We start from the raw sequence: 23,109 nt of genomic DNA on the forward strand, positions 1-23,109 counted from the left end.
TGCCCCCATTGTTCCCATGGAGCAGAGACAATGATCTCAGAACGCAGCACTCTTGAAACCCCTCCAGAAAGCTGCGATTTACGAGCAGCCTGTTCCAACTGGCAGGGGGAATTCGTCAGTGGAACAAAAACATTGTGTAATTCCTCCTTCCTCCTCTTCCCCCTCCGAGGGGCAGGCAGGAGCATGTCGGGGAGCCCTCCACTGAGGAGAAAGGCTTTTGGGGAGGGTTTGGTGAAACACCGGGCATCTTCCACCATGTTGCAGACCTCTCGTGGTGGACGGACGAGGGCACACCACGCTGCTGAAGGCAAGGACAACCAGGATGGCTTGGCTGCCCCAGGGCTTGGACCACAGGGACTCCACACTGCCCTCCTCTTGCTAACGGCTGGGAAAATCCAGGCTTCAGTTACCCTGAATGAAGTGTGTGCAGAGCTGGTCCCTCTTGATACAGTAGGCTGAAAGGATGAGGGATGACAGCCTGAGAAATCAAGGGATTGCCCCATATCTATTCATCTGATTTGGGGTACCTTGCTCCCTCGTGCGTGTTTCTTCAGACATGCACTTGGTAACAGAACACAGCGAGGGAAGAGAGCCTGGTTTGGTTTTGGTGTGTAGCCTGCCACCTCCTCCTTGCTATCCTTTGTTTTTTCTTTCAGTCCCTTCTGTCTTCTAAAATAAAACACACTTAGCAGTCAGCTTCAGTCTCTGAAAAAAACAAGCTGCTTTGAATACTCCAGCTGGAGTTGTATTCATATATATATATATATGTACACACACATATACATATATATACATATATAAATAGTTGGACCATGATATCTCTTCATAGACCATGTTAGACCATGACGATCTGTTCACTGGAACAGGCTGCCCAGGGAGGTGGTGGTGTCACCGTCCCTGGGGGTATTCAAGGAGAGGTTGGACGTGGTGCTTAGGGACATGGTTTAGTGGGTGATGTTGGTGGTAGGGGGGTGGTTGGACCAGATGATCTTGGAGGCCTGTTCCAGCCTTAATAATGATTCAAAAGTCTCTGATTCTATGATCTGAAATACCACATAGCAGAAGCAATCTGAAAATTCAGTATGCAACTCTTTAAATATGTAATTCCCCGGCATTCCTGTTATAAATGTGACTTACCGGGGCACTTCTGTGATGATCTCTCTGTTTAATTTCATTAAGGGCTGTATGGAGGCAATTGTGGCAGACATCAAAATACAAATCACTCACTGATTATATGATAACACTTCACAGTGCCAGAAGAGTAAGGAATGAGGCACTTCCCTCAGGAATAATGACCCTTTTTATCATCGCTGTACAGGGGCTGTGAAAGAGAAGCAAGGTCTCTTGTCCATTAATGCATCGTGATGGACCATGTCAGGGAGCGTGGCCAGTTGACTAAGAGAAAATATGTAAAATTGCTTCTTAATCAACTCAGAAAGAGTAAAAAAAAAAAAAAAAAATCAAGCTGGGCAAATTGTTTTTAAATGATTTCTTCATGATGTGAAATATACAGAGTTTTGGATTGACCAAAACTTCAGGGACGGGGTCTAGCTGGATGAATGGCTCTAACCCACTGAAAGAAAAGTTTCATCAAGGCTATTTCAGGAAAAATGTTTTGACTATTCATTACAAAACAATGTCTGAAAGCAAACAAGATGTTCTCAATGGTTTTAGTGTTCGATTAATATTTTTTTAGAACTTGGAGTAAAATAAAAATATAAACAATTAAAATACTAGGCAGACCATCTAAAATATGCATATATATGAGATTTTGGGGCAACCCTCCTGAAATTAGGTCTTTTAGTTAACCTGGGGAAATCTGTGATCTTCCAGTCTGGCCACCCAAATTAAAAATGTTCATTACTCACACAGACCAGCCTCAGAATTGCTCTTTAGTTTCAGCAAGGAGCATGTCTCATGGCTATGCAGCTGCAGACGACTTGAGAGAGCTTGGGACCACGTTCAGCAGAGCCATGGCAAATCAGATACTTTTCTAGTTATTTTTCTTCCTTAGCTGGATATATGTTTTAAGTGCCTGAAATCACCTTTGGCTCAGTGGCTGAGTAACAAAAACACACCTAGCATAAAAGAGTGACTTTTTTTTTGGCTCTGTTTCCTGTACATTTTTGTCCAAACACATAACATGTCCTCCCACCTTTATTTCTTTCCATCTCCTCCAGAATGCAAGGCAGAGAAACTGCTGCTGTAGCCACAGGGGATGTCCTAATGATGTGCATGGACAGAAAAACCTGATGGAAAACCTTTTACACCCATAAACCTTGCAAACACCACGCTGGTGCTTGGCAGCGTGGAGGTGCTGGAACCACCTGGTGCTTCACGTGAGGTCTCCAGCCCTGCCACTGCTGCCTGCATTCGGGAAGAGACCTGTTGGTGTGGAGTCATGCATTTCAGTGCAGATATCATTTTTTTTGGTCACTGCTGGAGGTGGTTACTGGATGGTTTATTGCATTGGCATAAACAGAGCCTGCTCCCGCAGACAGAAGCTCCCTGTGCAGCCCCCGACTGCTCTCCAGGCAGGACTGGAGCCGTTGAACAAAACGAGAGACCAGAGGCAGGAATCAATACAGACATCATTTTATAATTAAAAAAATTGTGCATTTCGATGAACAGCTGGCAGTTTATAACCATTCTCATCCCACTTAATGCAGAAAATACATGTCTGGAACCCAGACGTCTGATATCTCTAACGCCACATATAATGACCTCCTAAGACTGTGCTTGTACTAACCCCTGGCATTCAGCTGCCAGATAAGAGCCCAAAGGCAGGACCCCTCTATATTTGACTCTAGATTATCCTAGAGAGAACCAGTCCCTCTCTTCCAAGGCATTATTTTCGCTGAAATGCTGTCGTTGCCATCTTTTGATCGAAAATGCCTCTGAAAATCAACATGGGACATGAATAGATTTTTTTTTATTAAAAAAGTAAACAAAGAAGAATTTTAATGATTTTTTTTTTTTTTTTTCCCAAAATGTCCATGGGGAAATAAGGCTATTTCTCTACTAGTAAACTAAATGGCATCACAATCCAGAGGCCAACTGGCAGTCTGGCCACAACCCTATTAAACCTTCAGTACCTGGGCAGTAAAAGTCTCCAAGTTTAGGCACAACACTGATTAAACTATTAGTATAGCTACAGCTCTGCTGCCCCCAAATACCTCTCAGCAAGCCATACACTGGAGCGGGAGGCATCACCGAGCTGCTCTGGCATGCTGAGAAGAGCAGAGCTGGGCTCTGGCACGGTCAGAAGTGTTGGAACAGGAGGGAGAGCCTCGAGGCAGCCACGCTCCCCCTGGACAGGCTGTCTCGGGTACCAGGAGCCGCCGTGGCTAAGCCCCTTGTGTCCCTGCCCCTGCTGGGTTAGACCACGGGGGGCTCTGCCCGCTGTCCTCATGCACTGAAAGGCGGAAAACACAGCACCCACCCTACACGCTGCCAGGACGGGAGGGAATCCCCCTGTGATGGCTGCAGGTCCAAAGCACAGTGAGGGCAGCTCGTCGCAGCAATGTTTCTCCCTTTAATTTGTAGTCGCACTTCACCCTCATTACACGAAAGTCCTTTTTTTCCTCTCAGAGGTCCCTTCTCCGATGGATGCGTGTTGCTACAAAGGACCGAGGATTTGCTGGTGCTGCTGCTGGGAGGAGAATGTCAGCCTTGGGTGGTTTCTCTGATGCGGGATGTCCCGGGTGTAAACTCCCTCCGTTGCCTTACTGCTGTTGGAGCTAGCCACATGAGTCTTGTGGCCAAGGCTGACAGTGGGATCAGGAACAAATATTGCTCTGGGTAGAAATTCTAGGGCACACAGGTGACTTCTGGCCAGAAGGAGTCTCTGTATAAATAGGTCCATGATCCATCCATAATCCATACCACAGACAAAATTATGCTAGAGTACACTGGACGCAATGGAGCACGTCAACAAGCACATCTCACCACCTTTGGGGCTGCAAACCATTTAATCCACCATCTCTCACCTGCTGGGAGGGCTCCTTTCCACTGGAAACCATCTTTTCGTCTAAAACAGCCCCAAAGACCCCGTGCCTGGGCCGTCAGAGGCAGAGGACTGATGTCTCAGGAGACATCCAGGGAGGGGAGTGACATTTTCTGAAGACAGCTCTAGCCTGGGAGGAGGAAAAGGGATGGGAAAGGGGATTTTTGCCTTGCTTTCTGGCTGATCTTTGAACCTCCCCTCTGACTTCTGAGTACAACCATACTGAAGAGGTGTCCACCTCTTTGCTGCTGCAGGGAGAGGAGAAGGAGGAGAAGGGACTTTGCAAAAGAGCAGGCTAACTGCCCAAGCTGGGTTCAGATGCTCTGTGCTTCCTGCAGGTCCTGTCTTCTCAACGGGCATCTCTGAGCCATCCCAGCACTGTGCTCTGCTGCTCCTTATGCCACCAAGACCAGACGTGTGTTCCCCGTTTGCTCCCGTCCCCTCTGCCCCTCCGAGACCTCTTTGTGCCCAGCCATCAGGCAGGGAGAGCCCTGGCACTGCCCAATCCTTTCTCCTTCTCCCCCATCCTTCCCTCTTCTGCCCCCCTTCAGCACAGCGAGAACCGGCGCGAGTTGATGTTCATCTTGGTGACCCCGATGAGCTTGAGCGGCGTGGAGAGGCTGAAGGAGCTGACGAGAGGGAAGTCGCAGAAGAGGTCGGAGAGCTCGTCCCGCTCCTCCAGCTCGTACGTGGCGTCGTTGAGCATGCGCTGGTGGAGGTGGCAGGTCTGCTCGATCTTCAGCTTGTTGATGTCGCTGCGGAGGCGCATGAGCTGCCTGGCCAGCTGCTGGTCCTGCAGGCGCATTTCTGCCTGAAACGCAAGATGGAGGGAGGGGAGGGAAGAAGGCGTCAGCAAGGGCACTGCATGCATTCCTCAGGGTGCTGCCTGCACCAAATCATGGGAAACGTAACATGGCCAGAGGTGCTACCCCACTGCAAAGGACTGGGATGGAGGCAAGGGTCTTCCGTGCAACGCATCCCAGTCAAATATGAGCTCAGGATGGTGAATTGCTAGCATTCTGTGCCTGGTCAGCTTTCTGGAAGAACTGAGAAAATGGAATTAAAGCCAGCACACCAAGGCTGATGGTTTGGGTATCAGTCAGTGCAGGCTTCAGAGCTTCCCTCTCAGCCTTAAGCAAAGCCCGAATTAATCTTGCTCGTAAGGGAGCAGCCACAGTGAGAATCAGCAATTAGAGGTGGAAAGGAGCAATTAAAAGAACCCCAGAGAACCGATCCCCAACTACTTGGCACTGGTTTCCAGCCTGCATAAATCAGGGCTGGTTCGTGACAGCGGGGAGCGCGGCTTCCCACATCCCCCGTGGCTTATCTCGCGGGCTGGCAGCAGATCTCAGGATGGGGCCCCCACGGTCCCCATGGGACAGAGAACAAGCACCCTGCAGGCTAACGAGCTAAATATTTCGGAGGGTTTTTTTCCTCCCCTGGCACCTAAGTTTGAAAGGTGGAAGATTCAGAAGTGATGAAAGGAAATGGATTTTTTTTATTATTATTATCATTTTTTTTTTTTTTAAATTCCAACTCATAATTAAGCAGAAGACTCGTTGCCACCAGACATTGGGAGTGGTGAAGGAAGGAGGCGATCACTTGGCGAGATTCACAGCGAGCATCAGCCTTTACCTGGGGAACAGAAGCCGGCAGACGCCAAGCAGACAAGCCCCACTTCTCACCCCACATCCCTCCTCGCAGAGAAGCAGCAAACCTCAAAAGCCACAAAGAAAAGGGAGCGGTGGGAGAGAAGCCAAGCAGTGCTTGGTGAACCTTGAGGCTTGAATCTCTACTGGAGACAAGGAGGGAGCAGCACAGGCCGGAAAACTGTCCTCCAGCTGCCCCCGTGTGATGCCCTGACCCTTTCCTTGACGTCGCCTCCATCCCAGGACATGAACCAGCGTGAGAAGGAGCCCGTTGGTACCAAGGATTCCTGACTGTGTGTTTATTTTTGGTTACGTTTTTGGTTTTCTTTTTGTTCTTCTTAGCTCCCTGTGGTTTGAACGAGAAGTTCAGAAGCAGACCCAGGCTACATATATATTAATATGTTAAATTGTGCATGGCCACAGAACCTTTCTCTCCGCTCAGCTGCGAGCACCTGGCATCCTTTGAGCAGAGGCCAACGCACACAGCCCTAAGAAATTCCCCACAGGCACCCCTCAGGAGGTAACTTGGGGGGATTCATCCTCAGCAGGCATTTGGGATACAGCCACTGTGCCTGGATTTTAACAGCCTGGACACAGCCAGACCGTACCAGTCTGCCTCCAGGCCTGAAAACCAGCTGCTTAGTTTATGAGTACAGATGACGAGCAAGGGGTAAATTTATTCCTGGGGTAGTGTCTGGAGCACAAAACTGCAGAGAAGAAGGGCGGAGGAAAAATTCAGCTCAGGATGCTCCACAGGTGGCCCTAGTGTTTCTGCACAAGACCTTTCCGATGCTCAGAGCCCAAGGCAAGGGCTGGCATTAATATAATGTAAATTAATCCGAACCAAGCAAGGCTCTTCTCACTCCTGCCCCACGGAGGCACCGTGGAGGACCTTGCTTGGTGCTCTCAGCTAGCATTTGAGGTCCATTGCCTGCAGAGGATTAAGTCACCTTCCTACAAATCCCAGACTGAACTTCCCTCTTGAATAGTTGGTGTGGTTGTGGCAATTTACCCTCTTCAAAAAAAAAAAAACAACAACAACCACAACAAAAAAAAACTCAACCCACTGTTTCCTTGCCCCCAGCAGAGCAATGCCACTCGGTAGGCTTTTCTTCTCCCACGAGTTGCAATGAAAAAAAAAATTGTATTAGTGTTATCTTATTAGTGTTATCTTTCCCTGTTTCACAATGAATGCTGTGACTTGACATTTTATCAGGAAGGCGATCGCAGATGACCCTTGGTCAGTATTTCTTGTCGGTTTATTAAGCTACATGAGAAAAGTCAACAAATGCTTTCATCAGAGGTTTTGAGGAATGTGGGATTAAAAAAAAAAAGGGGGGGGGTTTAAAAAATGAATTAGGAGACCTTTGTGGAGAGGGAAAGGACTTGGAGATTGCTATTTCCCTCTTGCAAGCCAATTTCCCTCTTTTGACCTGTTCTTGCTTTCTATGCTTTTCTAAGAAGCCATTTTGCTTTTGTGCAAGTTGACAGACAAGGCCATCTGGGTTGTGGTGAGCGGACTCCCAGCTTTGTCCTTCAGGCGCTCAGTCTCTGGTCTCCCGTTCCTCCACCATACCTGGTACCCCTGGCGTTTGCTAAACCAGCCTCTTCCATATCCATGTGGACCACTGGCCCTACTGTATGGCAGGGTAATGCTGCACGGGGCAAAATCAACACCCACCTGCACCGATCACCCCAGATGAGCAGAAATTATCGTTCTAGTCGCAGCCCTTGCAGGCTGTGCTTTGGGGCTCTGCAGGGAAGCAGGGACAAGCAGTCAATGTGCACGCTTTCCCAGAAATGGTTAAGGATCTCTTTTGGAAAGGAGCACGGTCGGGTCAGCAAAGCTCCCCAAGGCTTCCTGGAAAGACCCAACGGGATTACAGGAGCTGTACTGCAGGAAGCCGTGGGTTGTTGGTTTACACAGCTCACCCACAGGGCTACTGCAGCGTGTCTCGGTGTCCCAATTTGTCTGTGTGGGATGGCAATGTGATCCCACAAACTCTGTGCAACGTCCTGGAAGAGCCCACAGGGCACTCCCGGCAGCAGCCATGTATTTTGCTTCAAGGTCTTGCATGCCAAATACAGGAACAGCCTCCTGTACATCTTTTATTTTGCACAAACCTCTATTTAACAAACCTTCCCCTGCCTCTTTTCTGCCCTGCTCCAGCAGACAACGAGCTGCATGGCTGGACACGGGGATGGACAGGCTGGTGGTTTGAACTTCCCGGCTGGGATGGGGAACCAAACCCAGTCCTTCCTGGCAGAGGACCTACTGCAATGAATAGACTGAATCACAAAGCCGGACTGCAGACGTGTGAATGGGCATGTCTTTTGACCCCAGGAAGGATTTTCTATTTGGATTGTGCCTTTGAGTCTACTGGGGATGTTAAAATGGGGGACGGAGAGAAAGTTTTGGATTCATTCTTGTCCAGTCTAGGTGGCTTAGCCCAAATAACTAGATGCAGCCTGGACTTGTCTCCAAGTTTTCCCAATCATGGACTGTCTATGGTCACAGACAGGAAAATCATCAATGTTCCCATTGCCGTTGGTGCACCTGCAGTGTCACTATGGGGCGAATTAGCAGCAGAGACCCCCCATGGCATGGAGGTGGTGTGGAGCTCCTTGGGACTTCATCCCAGAAGAGAAATGTTCCATGGACAGGGTCCCAGCCTGTGCTCCATGAAGCTCAGGGTGGTGATCTGTGGAGAAGCGGTTGCTTCCCCAGGGTTCGTACTTTTTATTTCCAAAAGATCAAAAGAAAGTGAAACCGGGTGCAGCCACTTGGATCCAAGCAGAGCTCAGCCATCAGACCCTTGCCAAACACTTCAGAGAAGTCGGGTAAGTCTGTGTTTAGGTTTGAGGCCTCATCTTCAAAGGTGCTTGGATGCCACCCTGCTGCAGCTAATTTTAGATGCTCACGCCCTTGTGGTGCAACCCACAGCCCAAAACAAGGTGTTTTTGTGATGCCTGCGGATTACACAACCCCAAATAAAGCCCAGATGCTTTAGCTAACACATGTAGGGCCTGGCATGGGTCACAAATCTCACCTTTTTTCAGTATTGAGTTTAGACTGTGTAGAGTCCCTCAAAATCTTCATCTTACCTTTCATGAGGGACGTAGTTACCTGTTTTTTGTTGAATTAAGTGGCATTAAAATGCATCCAGGACTGGTAATGGTATGTCCAGGAGAAAGCCCACAGCCAGAGGAAAAGCCTGGCAGCTCAGCATCCGAATGAGGCGAACACAGGGACTTAGATGTGGACTTACACAGAGGAGTACAGTGTTTCTCAGAGCTGTAGTTCCATCTCTGCCACGTGCACAAACCCATATCCACCCCTGAAAACCCTCCACTCTCTAAAAAAGGATGGCTGCACCCAAACTGCTCCCTGGGGATGGTTCTGCTCTGTGTAAACGCCCAAACTGCCCAAATTCCAGCAATTTAACAGTAGCGATGGCATTGCTTCAGTGCATGTGAACGAGTCCTTCCACTGCTTGAATTACAAATATTGACAAATCCTTCCTGGACCTGTTATGTAGCACAGGATTTCCAATGCAGACCAGGCTCCATCGCTAAATCCATCCTCTAGATTCCTCCTCTTTCTCCCCCACCTCCCAAAACTCACACAGCAATCTGGAATGACGCTCGTGGCAAGAGTGTTTTGGTGCCACACCGACATTTAAAATCACTTAAGTACTTGCTCAACCAATATCAGTGTCAAAAATGGAAATAATAGCAGGAGCTTCGTAAAGCATATTGCCAAGTCCTATTGCTCTTGATGAGGAAGACAAATTGATCTGAAATGGAGACACCAATGGAGAGAGCATCTGACTTTCAGGTCCCTTTTCAAAAATCTTTCCTGCATACTGGTTCACACGCCTCTGATTTCAGTGCAAAAATGTTGGTGAATTTGAGAAGGAAAACAAACTTTCCTACCATGCCGCAGTCAGAACTGTCCGAAGGCATCCCAGTTTATGGTGGAGTTTTGTCCTTTAATTACTTGCCACACATTTAGGGAAAAAAAGCACTTTGAAGGCTCAGTTTTAGAACTTGTAAAAATTTGTCTTGACAGGCCAAAAACAAAGAAGAAAATAGAGCCTGACCATTCCGATCCCTGGGTCTTTCACCATACCCTGGCTGGTGGAGGTCTTACTTTCAGCATTGATGATGAGCAGGCGCATTTGACAGTGCAAAGGCAAAGAGGAGGCAGGAGGAGTTAGGAAGGGAAATGTTCCAGCCCCCAGGCAGTTCAACACATGCTGAGTGCTGCAATTTGCTCGTACACCTACACAGAGCCTCGCAGCACAAAAACAAGAGCAGGAATTTGCATGTCTGAATAAATCAGCTTCCCAAGGCCAGATTCTCAGCAGGTCCCAGCTGACGTGGCTGGCTGGAGCTCGGTGGGCATATGCAGACCTTAAAAAACAGGGCTAGGCCTTCGTGTGCAAGGTGCAGAATCAGGCCCCAGGACTGGTCACCTGGGGAGAAATATCATGATCAGCAGATGCACAGTAAGACCTTGGGCTTGTCCTTGGCTTCCCTTCTGAACGTGAGGAGCCTGGACCTGGCTGAACCCGAACCAGAGCAGATTCTGGACACACAGGGACAAATTCCCTGCAGTGTTGGATGACTTCTGTTTGGGGAACTGGAAGTAATGCTTCAGGTTTAGCAGGTAGCTTTACTTGTAACACCATGGTTAAGAGGAAACCTGGGCATACACGTGCTATTAAATTCACTTTGCTTCCAGAACTGGGTGTTCTAGTACAAACCGCTTGTTGGGGATGGTCTCCTGCATGTGCAAGCTCCTGAAGCTCTAACGGTTTGGCAGGGCGCTAATGGTACAAGCCAAAACCATGCCGGGGCCATGCTAACAAAACAGCCCCGCCTAAACGTGCTGGTAGCTGTGATGAGGATTGCACAGTGTGAGTGATGGAGCTACGCTCTGCTCTGCTTCATTTTGTTCTGTAAGGGCACAGGCAGTGGTGTATCTGTGTCCTGGGCACGCATTGCTTTTGCCATTTAGATGAACTAATTTAGAATAATCTAAATTGACTCCTCTTGGAGGACTGCACAGAGTGAGGGAGAATTCAGCCTCCCAGGTGGAGGACGGCATGGCAGAAGCGGATTTCCCCCCAGCTGCAACTACTGGATCCTTTTTGGATGCTGTTAAGAAAGCTGCCCAGATGCTCATGCTGTCTCTGTCCATAACAGTAGAGCAAACAGGGCCAGAACCTTGGCCACCCTCTCTTGCGTTGTCAGCGTGCCTCCTGGCACAGCTTTGACTCCAAAAACCAACAGTGACCCAAGCAACTCTAGGTTTGGTTTGCGAGTTACCAGGGAGCCGCAGCTCGGGACTGGTCCCAATAGCCAGGGAAGAGCCCTGGCAGTGTTGGTGCTGATGTAGATGGTCTCCCTCCTGCTATGCTCTGTGGCTGTGTCTGCACCAGGCTGCTTGTGGCAGGGCTGGTGCTGTGCCCAGGTTTGTGGTCTCTGACGTTAAACCAGACCAGAAGGCTTTATCGCCCACTGAGGGTGACCATAACCGAGGGATGGGTGCTGGAGCCCTGCCTGGCTGCCCTGAGCAGGCTCTTGTCTGAAGGATGCTGCACTTTCTGGCCTTGGATCCTGCCTTAAGCAGATGTAGAAACTCTGCATAACCATAGCCGTACCCTGTTCTTAAATCTTCCTGTTCACTTCGCTATCATGAAATGGTGGTAAACAAGGAAAAATCCTGGCTGTGTAGGAATGAAAGGAAGCTTGTTCGTCTATTTCAAAAGAAACCGGGCTTCATCCTTGAAATGCAATGTGAAATGCATCTTTTTGTTCCAGCACCCTGTGAAGCGATGGCCGTGCTGTGTTCTCACTGTTCGCTGGCAGCTCTAACCCAGCAATAGTGCCTCCAACATAGCTATTAAGCTGTGTGGTCAGTCAAATACATGTTCTGTCTTTTGGGGAAATTGTTCTAAATTACATGAGTCACGTCCAGATCCAGTAAAGACTGGTATAATTAAGAGACAGGAAAATGGAAAGTGAGGAACAATTAGGGTTTGCTTTGCCCTTTTTCTTCCTCAATTTAAACTTTTAATTTTCATCAGATGATGGTTTATATACCACACCCAGTCTAAAGGGTAGACTGTAAGACAATTTATACTTTGGGCAGGAGACCAAGAACAAACCAAACACTTTAAAATCTGGGTCTTTAAGAAAGAAAAATCTGTTCCTTACTGTCTTTGGGCATCTTGAGACTTGGGTTTTACATCAAGCCCTCTGTGAATATGAGAATTCATCACAGATGCAAGCATGGACCCAGGTTCAGCTCTGAGATCAGGAGCTGATATTCTCCAGAGCACCGAGTGATTTTAGGAGATCACCTCAAAACTCTTTGTAATAGTCCTGGATTTCTGAAAGTGCTGCTCTTGTTTTCCAAGAGCTATGGACCTGAGAGACATCTCAGCCACCAAAACTGATTTTCAAGACCACTTCTGTAAATAACTCCTTTAGAGATCAATCCAGTTGGCAAGTACAGCAAGAAAAACAAAAAAGTTGTTGAATAAATATTCTTTGGCATAGAAGACACAGAGACTTTTAAAATAAATATTATTCACTGTTCTGCATGGGCAGCTTTTCCTCAAAGACTTTGGTGCTTATCAAAAGCAAAGGATTTGCCCAGGAACATTTTCACGACTGCGTCTGAACCACACGTGCTTTCCCAGCCCTCAGGGACCCCATTGCAAATATCGCCGCCGTCCAAACAGTTGCAAATGCTGTTGGCAATCACAGGCAAACATCCAATTTGGCAACAGAAACGGAGTCACGTGAAATCAGTTTTATCCAGTTTCCAGTCACGTGGGCCAAATAATAAGGATTTTTTTCCCTTCCTTTTTCATTTTCAGTCCAGAAGGGAAGGATCACTAGGAAGTGCTGTCTGTCTCTGCTTGCTCCTACTTTTGTAGGAGCAGGGGGCCCAGGGCCCACTCTCCAACCCCAAAAACAGCTGTCCCAATCCCACCTTCCATCCTGTTGGCCTTCCTTGGCTCCATAAATGATGCATCCATGCTTCGTGCAGGGAATTATCCCCAGGCCATGCTGATTCCTGAGCTGGGCTGGGAGCTGCTTGGGTCAGTGCTAGCAGGCCGGGCCTAGGACCATGACAGCAGCACAGCGCATGAAAGCTGAGCTTCCAGTGCCCTCACCCTGGCTCTGATTATTTTCCTAGCATATGTGTAGAATTTGTATCTTGTCTTCTTCCCTGTGAAACATGGTTAACAGCATTTTTCCCTCACGATGAACTGCACGGAGCAGGTCAGTGAAGACTGTGCATAGGCCTGGCCCACCCCAGCCATGTCCTCCCCTTTGTATGGGAAGGTAGGTCTCCATTCCTTTTGTCTGGTGGCTTGTATCAACCAGAAATAAAGATATGTGTAAGACGGGGTGCATGTCTGAGGCAGGAGGATGACAAAAATGTGGAGCAGTGTCTAATGAAGGAGGACTCGACAGATGATGAACGTGTGCGAGTTGGCTGAGGAAGGGTCTGTGGTCAGGCTCTGCCATTGTCCCGCAATGAAGAAATGATTTGGGGAAAGATGGTTACCACAAGACTTACAGAATATTATGAGTTTAAAAAAAAAAAAAAAAAGGAAAGAAATGGGAAGGGACGGGAAGGGAAGGGAAGGGAAGGGAAGGGAAGGGAAGGGAAGGGAAGGGAATGGAAGGGAAGGGAAGGGAAGGGAAGGGGAAGGGAAGGGAAGGGAAGGAAAGGAAAGGAAAGGAAAGGAAAGGAAAGAAAAGAAAAGAAAAGAAAAGAAAAGAAAAGAAAAGAAAAGAAAAGAAAAGAAAAGAAAAGAAAAGAAAAGAAAAGAAAAGAAAAGAAAAGAAAAGAAAAGAAAAGAAAAGAAAAGAAAAGAAAAGAAAAGAGAAAAGAAAAGAAAAAAGAAAAGAAAAAAGAAAAGAAAAGAAAAGAAAAGAAAAGAAAAGAAAAGAAAAGAAAAGAAAAGAAAAGAAAAGAAAAGAAAAGAAAAGAAAAGAAAAGAAAAGAAAAGAAAAGAAAAGAAAAGAAAAGAAAAGAAAAGAAAAGAAAAGAAAAGAAAAGAAAAGAAAAGAAAAGAAAAGAAAAGAAAAGAAAAGAGGGGGAATTGGGCAATCACTTGGAAGTTAGATCTGCTAATGCTTGTTAAATGGTGGTCTGTATGCAATGTCCCACTGAGGGAGCTCCTAAACCACTGATGGCCACAGTCAACAAGGGTAAATCCAGCAAGCATAAATCCAGCAAGGGTAAAATGAACCTGCTGTATTCATCTGAAGCATAATTAGAGAAGCAGGAGAGGGAGAAAACTGCTAAAAACTCCTAACTAATGCAAGTTACTGTATTGCTTTGGCCTGCTGGATCCCAGCAAGGACTTTGAGATGGACCTGGTTCCTCCTCTGAGGCCATGGGCACTCTGTCGTTCACCTTTCCCTTCCCCGGGCTGCTCCTGCCAGCCATGCAATGACTGCAGGTTGCTTTTTCACCCAGGGCTGAAGGCAGGTGGGAACAAGGAGCTTCTTGTTTCCCCCTCATTCTTTTCCCTTGAAAATAAAGAGTGCTATCTACCAGGGGCAGGAAACCACTTACCAGTTCCTTCCGGAGCCACGTCAAAGCCTCGTCGATGCTCTCAAAGCCGCCTATTTTCCCTGAGGTAAGAGTCACCTTGTCCTGGGGAGGGCTCCCATTGAGGTGCAGCTGCACCTTTCTCAGAGGGACAGTCTCCTCCGGGCCCTTTTTGGCCTCATTCCCGTCCTCCTCACCAGCTGGCTGGGGGCTCTTCCATGCCTGCTCCTCCAGCTTTGCCTTCCACTCCAAGTAGGACGGGCGCCTGGTTTCCAGCCTCAGCTTCTCCGTCAAGGCCTTGAGGCTCCTCAGGTGATCATCAGGAGGAACGGCACCTCCAGAGCCGCCATCCGTGCTGTCCAGTGCCTCTTCTATTTGGATTTTAGGCAGAGACATCCTCCCCGGGAGTCCAACGGCATAGGGGTGGGCTGCCACGGGTCAGGGACAGGGGTGGGAAGCCCTCAAGGCCAGACCAACTCACTGCAACGTGCCCGAAGTGGCTTCTCAAAAGAAAAATCCTGCTCAGGCACCACGCCGAGGTTGGACGGACACCTAGAAGAGAAGCAGAGGGTTGGTTTCCACTTTGAGAAGGAAAAGGGAGCAAGGAGGGAGAGGCGGCTCTTGCAGCGCGTGGGCTTTGGGAAAGGCAGGGTGCCAAGGTGCTCCTGGGGAGTGTTACCTCATCCCAGCTCTCTGCCTTGCTTTTGGGGCAGGAACAGACAGGCTTTACGAGAAGCTCTGGTAACCTGCACCTCCGATCTTAAGGGGCCGTGATAAGGTTGCCAATGAAGCCAGGAAACGTTCACAGACCCTTCCGAGGCTGCGTCACACAACCTGACGTGCTCTGGCTATTGCTGGGGGTCAGGGTGTCTGTGGGCACCACCCTGCTGGCTTCCCAGCTAGGATTCCTACATCTCTCCACTTAGGTGAAAATGGGACAGATGAAGTTGGACAATGCAACCTTCTCCCAAAAGTTTGAGCCAAAAGGAGAGATAGAAAATGTAGATATGTTTGTTTGTTTCTTTTCTTGCCTAGTTTTAGGGGGTTGCATTTAGATCTGGGCTTGCTAAAGATGCCAGTCTCCAGCTGTTAGTTCAGCTTCCACCCATTCAGTGAGCTCAAGGCAGCTGCATGGCCCCTGGCCAGTTTGGGGAGTAACTGGGGCACTGGAACAGCTTGGGTTCGGATGCCTGCACTCAGGGAGATCTGGGCTAGTTTCCATCACTGGCCAGCTCCAGTTTGTCTGCTGGGAGCGGTCCCTCACCCCTGCTAGCTCCTGAGCTCTGCCTGGATGGTGTCCAGGAGAGGGACAACGAGCACCAGCACCGAGGAGCCAGGAGCTTTCTTCCCAGCTTTTCCTCCTGACACCACCAGTGGACCACAGCTTGGCGAACCAAACCTTCCTCCGTGGGACAGAGGGCTCGAAAAACTCTGCAAGAGTTAAGCTCAGGCAGCTTCTGCATTCGTTTGAGGTAGGATCAGATAAGAGACTTTCTCAAGGTCATATGCTCATCTGTGGCTGAGCTAGGAATAGATCCAGAGCTCTCGTTTACACGTCGAACGCAAAACAAAATACTTTTTGCCTGCCTGGTAACATGCCCAAAAAGACCAGCCAGGACGTATGCAGCTTTCTAGCTGGATGCACTGAAACACAGCAATGTGAGTTACTCAGCCATTCTTCTCCCTGCTATTTGTGCCCACAAAGACGTGTGCAGCTCTGAAATCCAGACCATAATTACGCCTCTCAAACCTTTTCAGTAAGAAGATTCAATTTAAAATAAACACCAACAGAGAGCAAGATTTATCCTACAATTGCGTGGAGGCACATGGGCTGAATGAGCAGCTGATAATATACACACAGACAGTCTGGGGGTGGAGAATTAGTCATGTTGCGGTCTTGTTCCTGCTCCTATTTATGTTAATGAGAGTTTTACGGTGAACGGGAGCAAGCCCAGATACTAGATCAGGTTGAAGCCAAGTGCTCTTGTGCCTGGAGCAACAACAGTTTTCTTTCTTCTGCTGAAAAAATAGATTGTATGGAGGGGAGAGCCAAGGGCTGCCTGTTCAGAGAGTCAGGCTTGCACCAGCTCTTGCACTGATGCTCTGCAGAGCTGAGGGCACATTAATGAATTTTGCTCCAGCAGCATATTCTAGCCCACTGACATCAATAACGGGAAACACTAATGACTTTAAAGACCTTGCCTCCGAGGTTTTTTTTGCCTCCACTGAGGTGGGGATTGCTAGGGGTGGCCGAAACCAGCCGTCTGATAGAGTTGAACACAGTGGGCTTCTGGATTTGGTATCCCCTAACAGAGAAAACACCTTTATTGTAAGGCTGACGTCGCCAAACATCGCACATACAAAGCAGAGCCCCCACAAACTCTTTTGTCTCATGTCTCCAGCACAGATCTCCACCTCCCAGCACCTGCTGAGGGATTTTTATGCCCTGGAAGTGGCACCGTTCCAGCCCACCCTTCATCTCCCAGCTGCAACACCAAGCCCCTCATTCGCCCCATGGACATCCCCCTAAATAAGCACGTCTGTCCTCCAGCCTCTCCAAACTCAAAATCGACAGGAAGGAGCCACCTCTAATTTCCTGTTAGTATCTTGGACTTGGGTGAAAGACTTGCTGCAGAAGAAGAGATCTGAAAGCGGTAAGCATGTAAAAAATGTCTGTGTGCAAGGCTGTAATCCAGCCCTGTTTGCTACCCCACAGTGAGCTAACTCCCAGGACCAAATCTGGCCTCTGGCTCAAACCAACAAACTTCTCCCAGCCTCCCTGTCCCAGGCTCAGTGTTCCTCTAGGCTGGCCTGGAATTGAGGTGGTTAATCCTTGATTTGCCTTTGTTATCACACTTGGCAGTCTCGGTGGGTTCATGCCATGCAGAATTAGGGGTAACAGGAGGCTGGCACCAAAATGGTGACCAAAACCCGAAGGGTTTCCCCCTTTCCTTGCAGGAAAGCTATCAGTTCTGAAGGTGCAGGACACATCAGGTCACCGAGTCAACAAAATGCCATTAGTTTCTTCATTGGGTTAGGCTTCCATGGAAAAATCAGCTTAATTGACCCACCCTACAAGCTGTAATTCAAAGGGATTAGCAGGAGCGCGCGAACGGACGGAGAAATCACAGGACTACCCAACCGGCTTGGGTGTGAAGTCCTGCCAAGCCAAGGCTCACTGAGCTGGCGTGCCCCGAGGCTTGACTTTTGCATGTTTGCAAGCCAGCAAAGCAAACTCTTACACACCAGACACTCCTTGCAAAGCTCGTGGGGAATCCTGTGCTCTAAGAAACCAGGTCTAGCGGCACAACTGGCCACCGCAACTTCCCACTGCAGAAATTCCTCCATCCCTTGAGCAGAAGCAGCAAATCTGTCCCCATCACACACCCTCAGACATCCCTGCTTGTGGATTAATCCATGAATAAATAGCGGGAGAACCATGTGAACGTCTCCTGAGCAAGCAGGTGAGATGGTGTAGGCAACGGGCGGCATGGGCAGGTGGACTGGGGTGGGAGAGAAGCTTTGCTTTATCACCACTAGTGGTGGATAACACCACGATTCAGATGCTGTTCATGGTCAAAAGGGCGATCGCATGAAGTGATGCCCTGGTCTGCTTCGAATATGAGGTTTTCATGCAGCAGGCATTCACAGCCTGTTAAATTCAGGGCTGTAAATAGGTGCAATCAGTGCTTTGGAAGGTCTCATGCTGGAGAGCAAAAGGTCTAGGAGAAGAAAAAAAAGAATGGGGAAGAAACACTGAGGATGAAAATTGGAGGGGAAAAAAAAATCCACAGAATAAATAAAGCAATCAGCCAAGACAGGTATAGGGAACAAATTATTCAGTTCCCTTCACTGTCCCTGGTGGACATCAGCTAGCAGTGATAGGAGCTTTTGTTGCAGAGGAGCAGCAGTGATTTTAGGAGTCTACATTAATCTGCTCATCTGGTCCTTGAGAAGAAAACAAAAAGCCTCAGTATGTGACAGAGCCCAGGCTGGGACAAGTTTTTTGGTGGGACGCAGGGGTGCCCGCATGGCCCATGGATAACACCTGTGTCATGTGCTAAACAGGGCTTGGACGTTAATGACCTTCAAAACGCACATTAGCCCCTTTTATGCCTCAGCTTCCCTCTCACTGATCGGGCAGTTTATGCAGCTGGCCTTCAGGGAAAAAAGCTCTGGGGATCTTCAGAGATGTACAGGGATTCACCTCCAGTATTTTGGGGTGTCTCCATCCCATCTGGGTTCCCATGATCAGTGCAGGGATGCCCTATAGGACCCATGGAGCTTGGGATGCGGTTCCCTTTGCAGGCACTTACTCCAGCGGGGCCATGCAGCCGCCCCTTAACCCTACAAAAGAAAACCCTCATACAAATTGCACCTGCCCACACCATCACCCATCCCTGCGGGTCCCCGTGGGTGATGAGGAGCCTGCACGTGAAACATCAGGAAGAAAGGAAGGGGGCAGAGCCAGCTGCCCGTGCCCCATACCAGGAGAGCGGCGTTTGCGTTTCCTTAAGGGCACACCAAAAATCTGGGGACGGGGTGGGGGTGGCAGCCCCCCCATCGGTCTGCAGCGGGTTGGGAGAGAGGAGGAGACGCCTGTGCAGTGGGGTTGCCATAGCAATGGAGGCAGGAGGACCCCGGCTGCTGCACGGCGCTGGATGGAGGCTCCGAGCATCCTCCGGGCAGCGGAGGCACCGAGGCTCCGGCAGCGAGGCCGCTGCCGGCAGCAAACCTCTCCCCGGCTGCCCCACGGGCTCGGAGGAGAGAAATTCTCCCCGGGTTGTGTTATCCAGCATTTGGCAGCCCGATTGCTCTCTGCAGCACCTGAAATCTGCTCGTGCAGGAAAATAATCTGGTTCCCTTTCTTGCCTGTCCTGAGGCGACCTCCAGCCTCCTTCCCCCAGGCAGGAGAAGATGCCAGCAGCCTGAAGATCAGCCTGATATTGAAGCCGGGACTCCCTCCAGGTGTGAGCCCCCCCTGGAATCGGTGTTATCAAGAGAGGGTGCTCAGCACCTGCCCGGTACAGCTGGGGCAGGATGGGCTGCACATGGAGACCCCCTGGTCACAAACCCGTGGGCTTGGCCCCTCTTCCAGCAGCAAGACGGGGACACCAAGCATGAGCACAGGTCTGGTGGCTCTGATGCCCACGTTAGCCACGTCCCTTCTCACGCAGAGACACAACTCCAACCGAGGGAGGAGACCATATCTCTGTCCCTGGGTTGATGCAGGGTTTGGAGGGGGGGTTTCAGAGCTATCCCATGCAGTGTGTTGAGACACCGATAGAGCTTAATGGGATCCTGGGTGCTCCTGGGTGTTCCTGCGCATTTATCACCATGAACAACCCCCAAAAGACCTCCCAGGCAGCTCAGATGTTATGGTCAACAGTGGAGAGGCAGCCCGTCCTGCAGCTTCAGCCCTTAGGGTGTGGACGTAGTGTTGGCAGATAAATGGGGGCAAGAGGGAAGAAGTGGGATTTCCACTCACGCATGACCTGCAGCAGGGTGAGGAATCACCCTGAGGATTCGTCCTTCCACCCTAATGACCCCCCAGAAGTAGCCCCAAGTGCAAGGAAGGGGTAAGGGAGAGCAGTGGGGGGCTGCAGCCGATCCCTCAGCCTGGCAAGAGGATTAAAAATGGGAAGAAAAGAGGGGACACGCTTGCCCTAGGGCATTTCCCTCCAGCATCAGCGGTAGTTTCAGAACCTGCCTCAACAGACACATCCATCCCCTGGAGCCCTGCTGCACCTTGCCCTTCCTGCACCCCTGCCCCAAACCCCACAGGCTGCTTTCGAGGCAGCAGGATGGAGATTGCTGCCTGCTTTAGGTGGACCCTGACAGCTCCATCTCCAGAGCAGCCCAGTTCTCCTCCATCAGCAGATTTCCAGCGGTCGGGTGGAAACCCAGCATGAAGATGGCCCGGGCTGTGCCAGATGTTTGGCATTCCTGCAAACCAGTCCACCGGCGATGAGTGGGAAGCATTTGCAGACTGGGAAACCTTCATGGAAACCAGGGGGGGCAACGCTGACTCCCAGCCCATCACCCAAAGCAAGGTAAAATCATTCTTAGAGGGAAAGGGATTGAGCAGCAGCAGCAGCAAAGGCAACTTTTTTATCTTGGGACCCAATCCTGGCTCCCAAATATGTTCTCAAAGGACCTGTGGCTTGGCAGAGCGTCTTTCCTTAATTTTCACCGCCGTCCACCCCCAAACCCAGCTGTGTTTCACCAAGGGAAAGAGCAGCTGGAGAGGGCAGGGACCTCTGTGCCAGTGCAGCTGGGGAGATGCGAAGGGCTGCGACTCCTTGGGAAGGAGCTGGATCAAGCTGGGAAATGCTCCCTTCCCAGGACACTGGCACACAGAGTTATTTTTCCCTCAATGCAGCATGGAAGGCAGCAGGCAAAAGGGTATGATTTCAGGGGAAAAAAGAAATCAGCAACAATTCTTTCTGGGGAGAGATTTTCTTCATTCTGCCTAGCACTGAGCTCACCCCCTGCAGATGCAATGCCAGGACCAGCTCCCATTTGACTCCAAATTAAAGCGATCAGGGGGCAGGATCGCCCCCCCGGCGACCCCCTAATCCCCTTTACGTGCTCCCTGTCCCATCCAATTACTCGCCTTAGCGGCCGCTGAGCACCAAACACTGCACTCAGACCTGCCTCCTCCCAGGCGCTTGCAGCACTGAGCTGATCCACACTTTGCTATTTAATATTATTTAAGGTGAGCTGCTCGCAGACCCCAACTCACTCCTTCCAGAAAGGCTGAATTACTCTGAGGCTGGTTTTTATTTATTTTTTTTTTCCTTTTTCCTGCAGTGTCTCTGCTACGTTTTGCAAACCCCGAATGGCTGCGGAGCTGTTGCAGGCTCCTTCCTTCCCTCTCTGCTTTATTTTTGTGTCGTTCTGATCCCCCCGAAGAGGTGCGCACGGGAAAGCAGGGGAGACCTGAGATGCGAATGGCAGCGATGGCACCAGCATGCTGAAATGATGGCTGGTGGAGGGAAAACCCACAGCTTGTTCCCACGGAAAAGTGGGGAATCCATAGGGTACCGGCAATGGGCGGACAAAGCCGCGGCGATGTGCTACCAGCCGGACACAGCTCCTCACTGGAAACAAGGCACTGGGTTTTCCTTCATTTCCATCCCCTTTTTACCAAGGTTCCTAATGCAGAAAAGCTCCAAGGGGCGAAGCAGGGGTGTATAATCCAGGGAGCATCCCAGGGAAATAGGGAGGATCCCCCAGCCCTGCGCGGGTGCCAACGGGGGGCACGGATCAGCTGCACCGTGCGCTTTTGTGCTGGGCTCGTGCCCGGCTCGTGCAGGGCTGTGCCCGTGCTGGGAGGGGTGCAGGGCAACCCCGTTCTTTTAGTAATTAGCCCCAAGCTGTTATAAAGGGCTCTGGAGAAGTTCTGGGTGATTTTTTTTTCTTTATCATTAAGATGAGCTGCAAGGGCCAGACCTGAGCAGGTGGAAATCTGCTCTGCTCGACGCGGCGCCTGCTTCAAAACCCGGAGGTAGCTACGCCCTGCGAGGCCACCAGGCTTTATCCTACAGCGCCTGCCCTGCACAAACCTCCCCGGGGCTCTTGCAAATCTCGGGGAGGGGGCAGAGGGAGCAACAGGTGATCGTCCCGAACCAGGGCCACATTCTTCCCCATTACACCCCGAAAAATCCCCTCCCCGAAGGGAGAGAGTGCCCCCACACCTCTCCCAGCTGAAAGCAACATCCACGAGCCTCACTGCAAAGGGGGTCGATGCAGACCCTGCCCTGATTTCCAGCCGGTCCCAACCATCATGGTGCTGCCAGCCTGGCCATCTCCGTGGGGGGTTTGTCCAGGCAGGAGGTGGTGGCTGGAGGGGGACAAGGCGAACCCCAAATCCCCCATGGAGGAGCATGCACTCTGAACTTGGCGGTGTCTTGGGGTCCCCATCGCCCCCACTCCACCGCTCCTACCCCAAGCACCTGGTCCTTGCTGCTCCCCTTTTCCACGGGGTGACCAAAGCCAGGGGTCTCCTGCCCCCGGGGGTGGTTGTAGGTCTGTGGTCTCCTCCCCAGCCCCAGCGCCAGCACCCAGCTCACCGGGGAGGGACTCAGCGGGAATGCTGCACGGACATCTTGGCTCCCTCCTTCCGCCTCGGGTCTCCAACTTGGTATTTGCAGAGCGGTGTCACCAGTGCCTTCAGCAGACTGTCTCATCCTCCTCCCTGTCTCGCTTCAGAAATCTCTCTCTGTTTTTTTTTTTTCTTATTTAAGGGACTTTTTTTTTTTTTTTTTTCTCCCCAGCGGTTGCGTCAGGCCTGTTGCCTGGAGACAGGCGAGCTATTCCAGTTTGAGCTTTTCAGTCCAGATTTCCTGTCTCTCTTTCATTCATACCACCAAGCCCTGAACCTACCTCCCACCAAGCAATAACCCTGGAGAGACCTGAAAGGGAGGAGCCGCGCAGCCCGGGTCCTAGACATCCTCCGACGCTGGCACCCAGATGAGGGAGGAGGGATAGGGATGCTACGGGGGATGAAGGGACCCCAAAAACTCGCGTGAGATGCCCGGAGAGCCTGTGGCTGCTGTCCCTGTGGCTGTTCCCGTTACGCGCCATGGAGAGATGTGAGCGCTTCTCCACGGAGCCCGGGGACCTCTGGCACTCGTCTGGGGATAACATTTTCCAGATGCCACGGCTTGCCCAGAGGTCAGCAGGCATGCAGAAGGCAAAGAGGGACAGGGACGGTTTGGCAAGGCTGGGAAGCATCTCCGGGAAGCCCTGGGGTGGGTATCTTGGGGCATTGTGGCAGGCACCATGCAGAAACCAGCACTTAAACTGGTCGTTGCCTGTCTGTTGTACTGGGAAAGCGCCTGTGGCTCCCACGTCTCCCCCAG

The 23,109-nt window shown here is 50.4% G+C and overlaps 1 protein-coding gene across 1 annotated transcript; it reads right to left on the reverse strand.

The window, feature by feature from the left end:
• Positions 1–2,579: 2,579 nt before the first annotated feature.
• On the reverse strand, positions 2,580–22,888 carry FAM167A (family with sequence similarity 167 member A). Its single transcript, XM_040550653.1, has 3 exons — positions 22,318–22,888; positions 14,267–14,794; positions 2,580–4,817 (listed from the first exon to the last, which is right to left on the reverse strand). The coding sequence occupies exons 2-3, from the start codon at positions 14,636–14,638 to the stop codon at positions 4,554–4,556; spliced, it is 636 nt and encodes a 211-aa protein (XP_040406587.1). The 5' UTR covers positions 14,639–14,794; positions 22,318–22,888; the 3' UTR covers positions 2,580–4,553.
• Positions 22,889–23,109: the final 221 nt, after the last annotated feature.

The sequence above is a fragment of the Cygnus olor genome, chromosome 3 (genome assembly GCF_009769625.2).
Source record: "Cygnus olor isolate bCygOlo1 chromosome 3, bCygOlo1.pri.v2, whole genome shotgun sequence".
Classification (NCBI taxonomy): Eukaryota; Metazoa; Chordata; class Aves; order Anseriformes; family Anatidae; genus Cygnus; species Cygnus olor.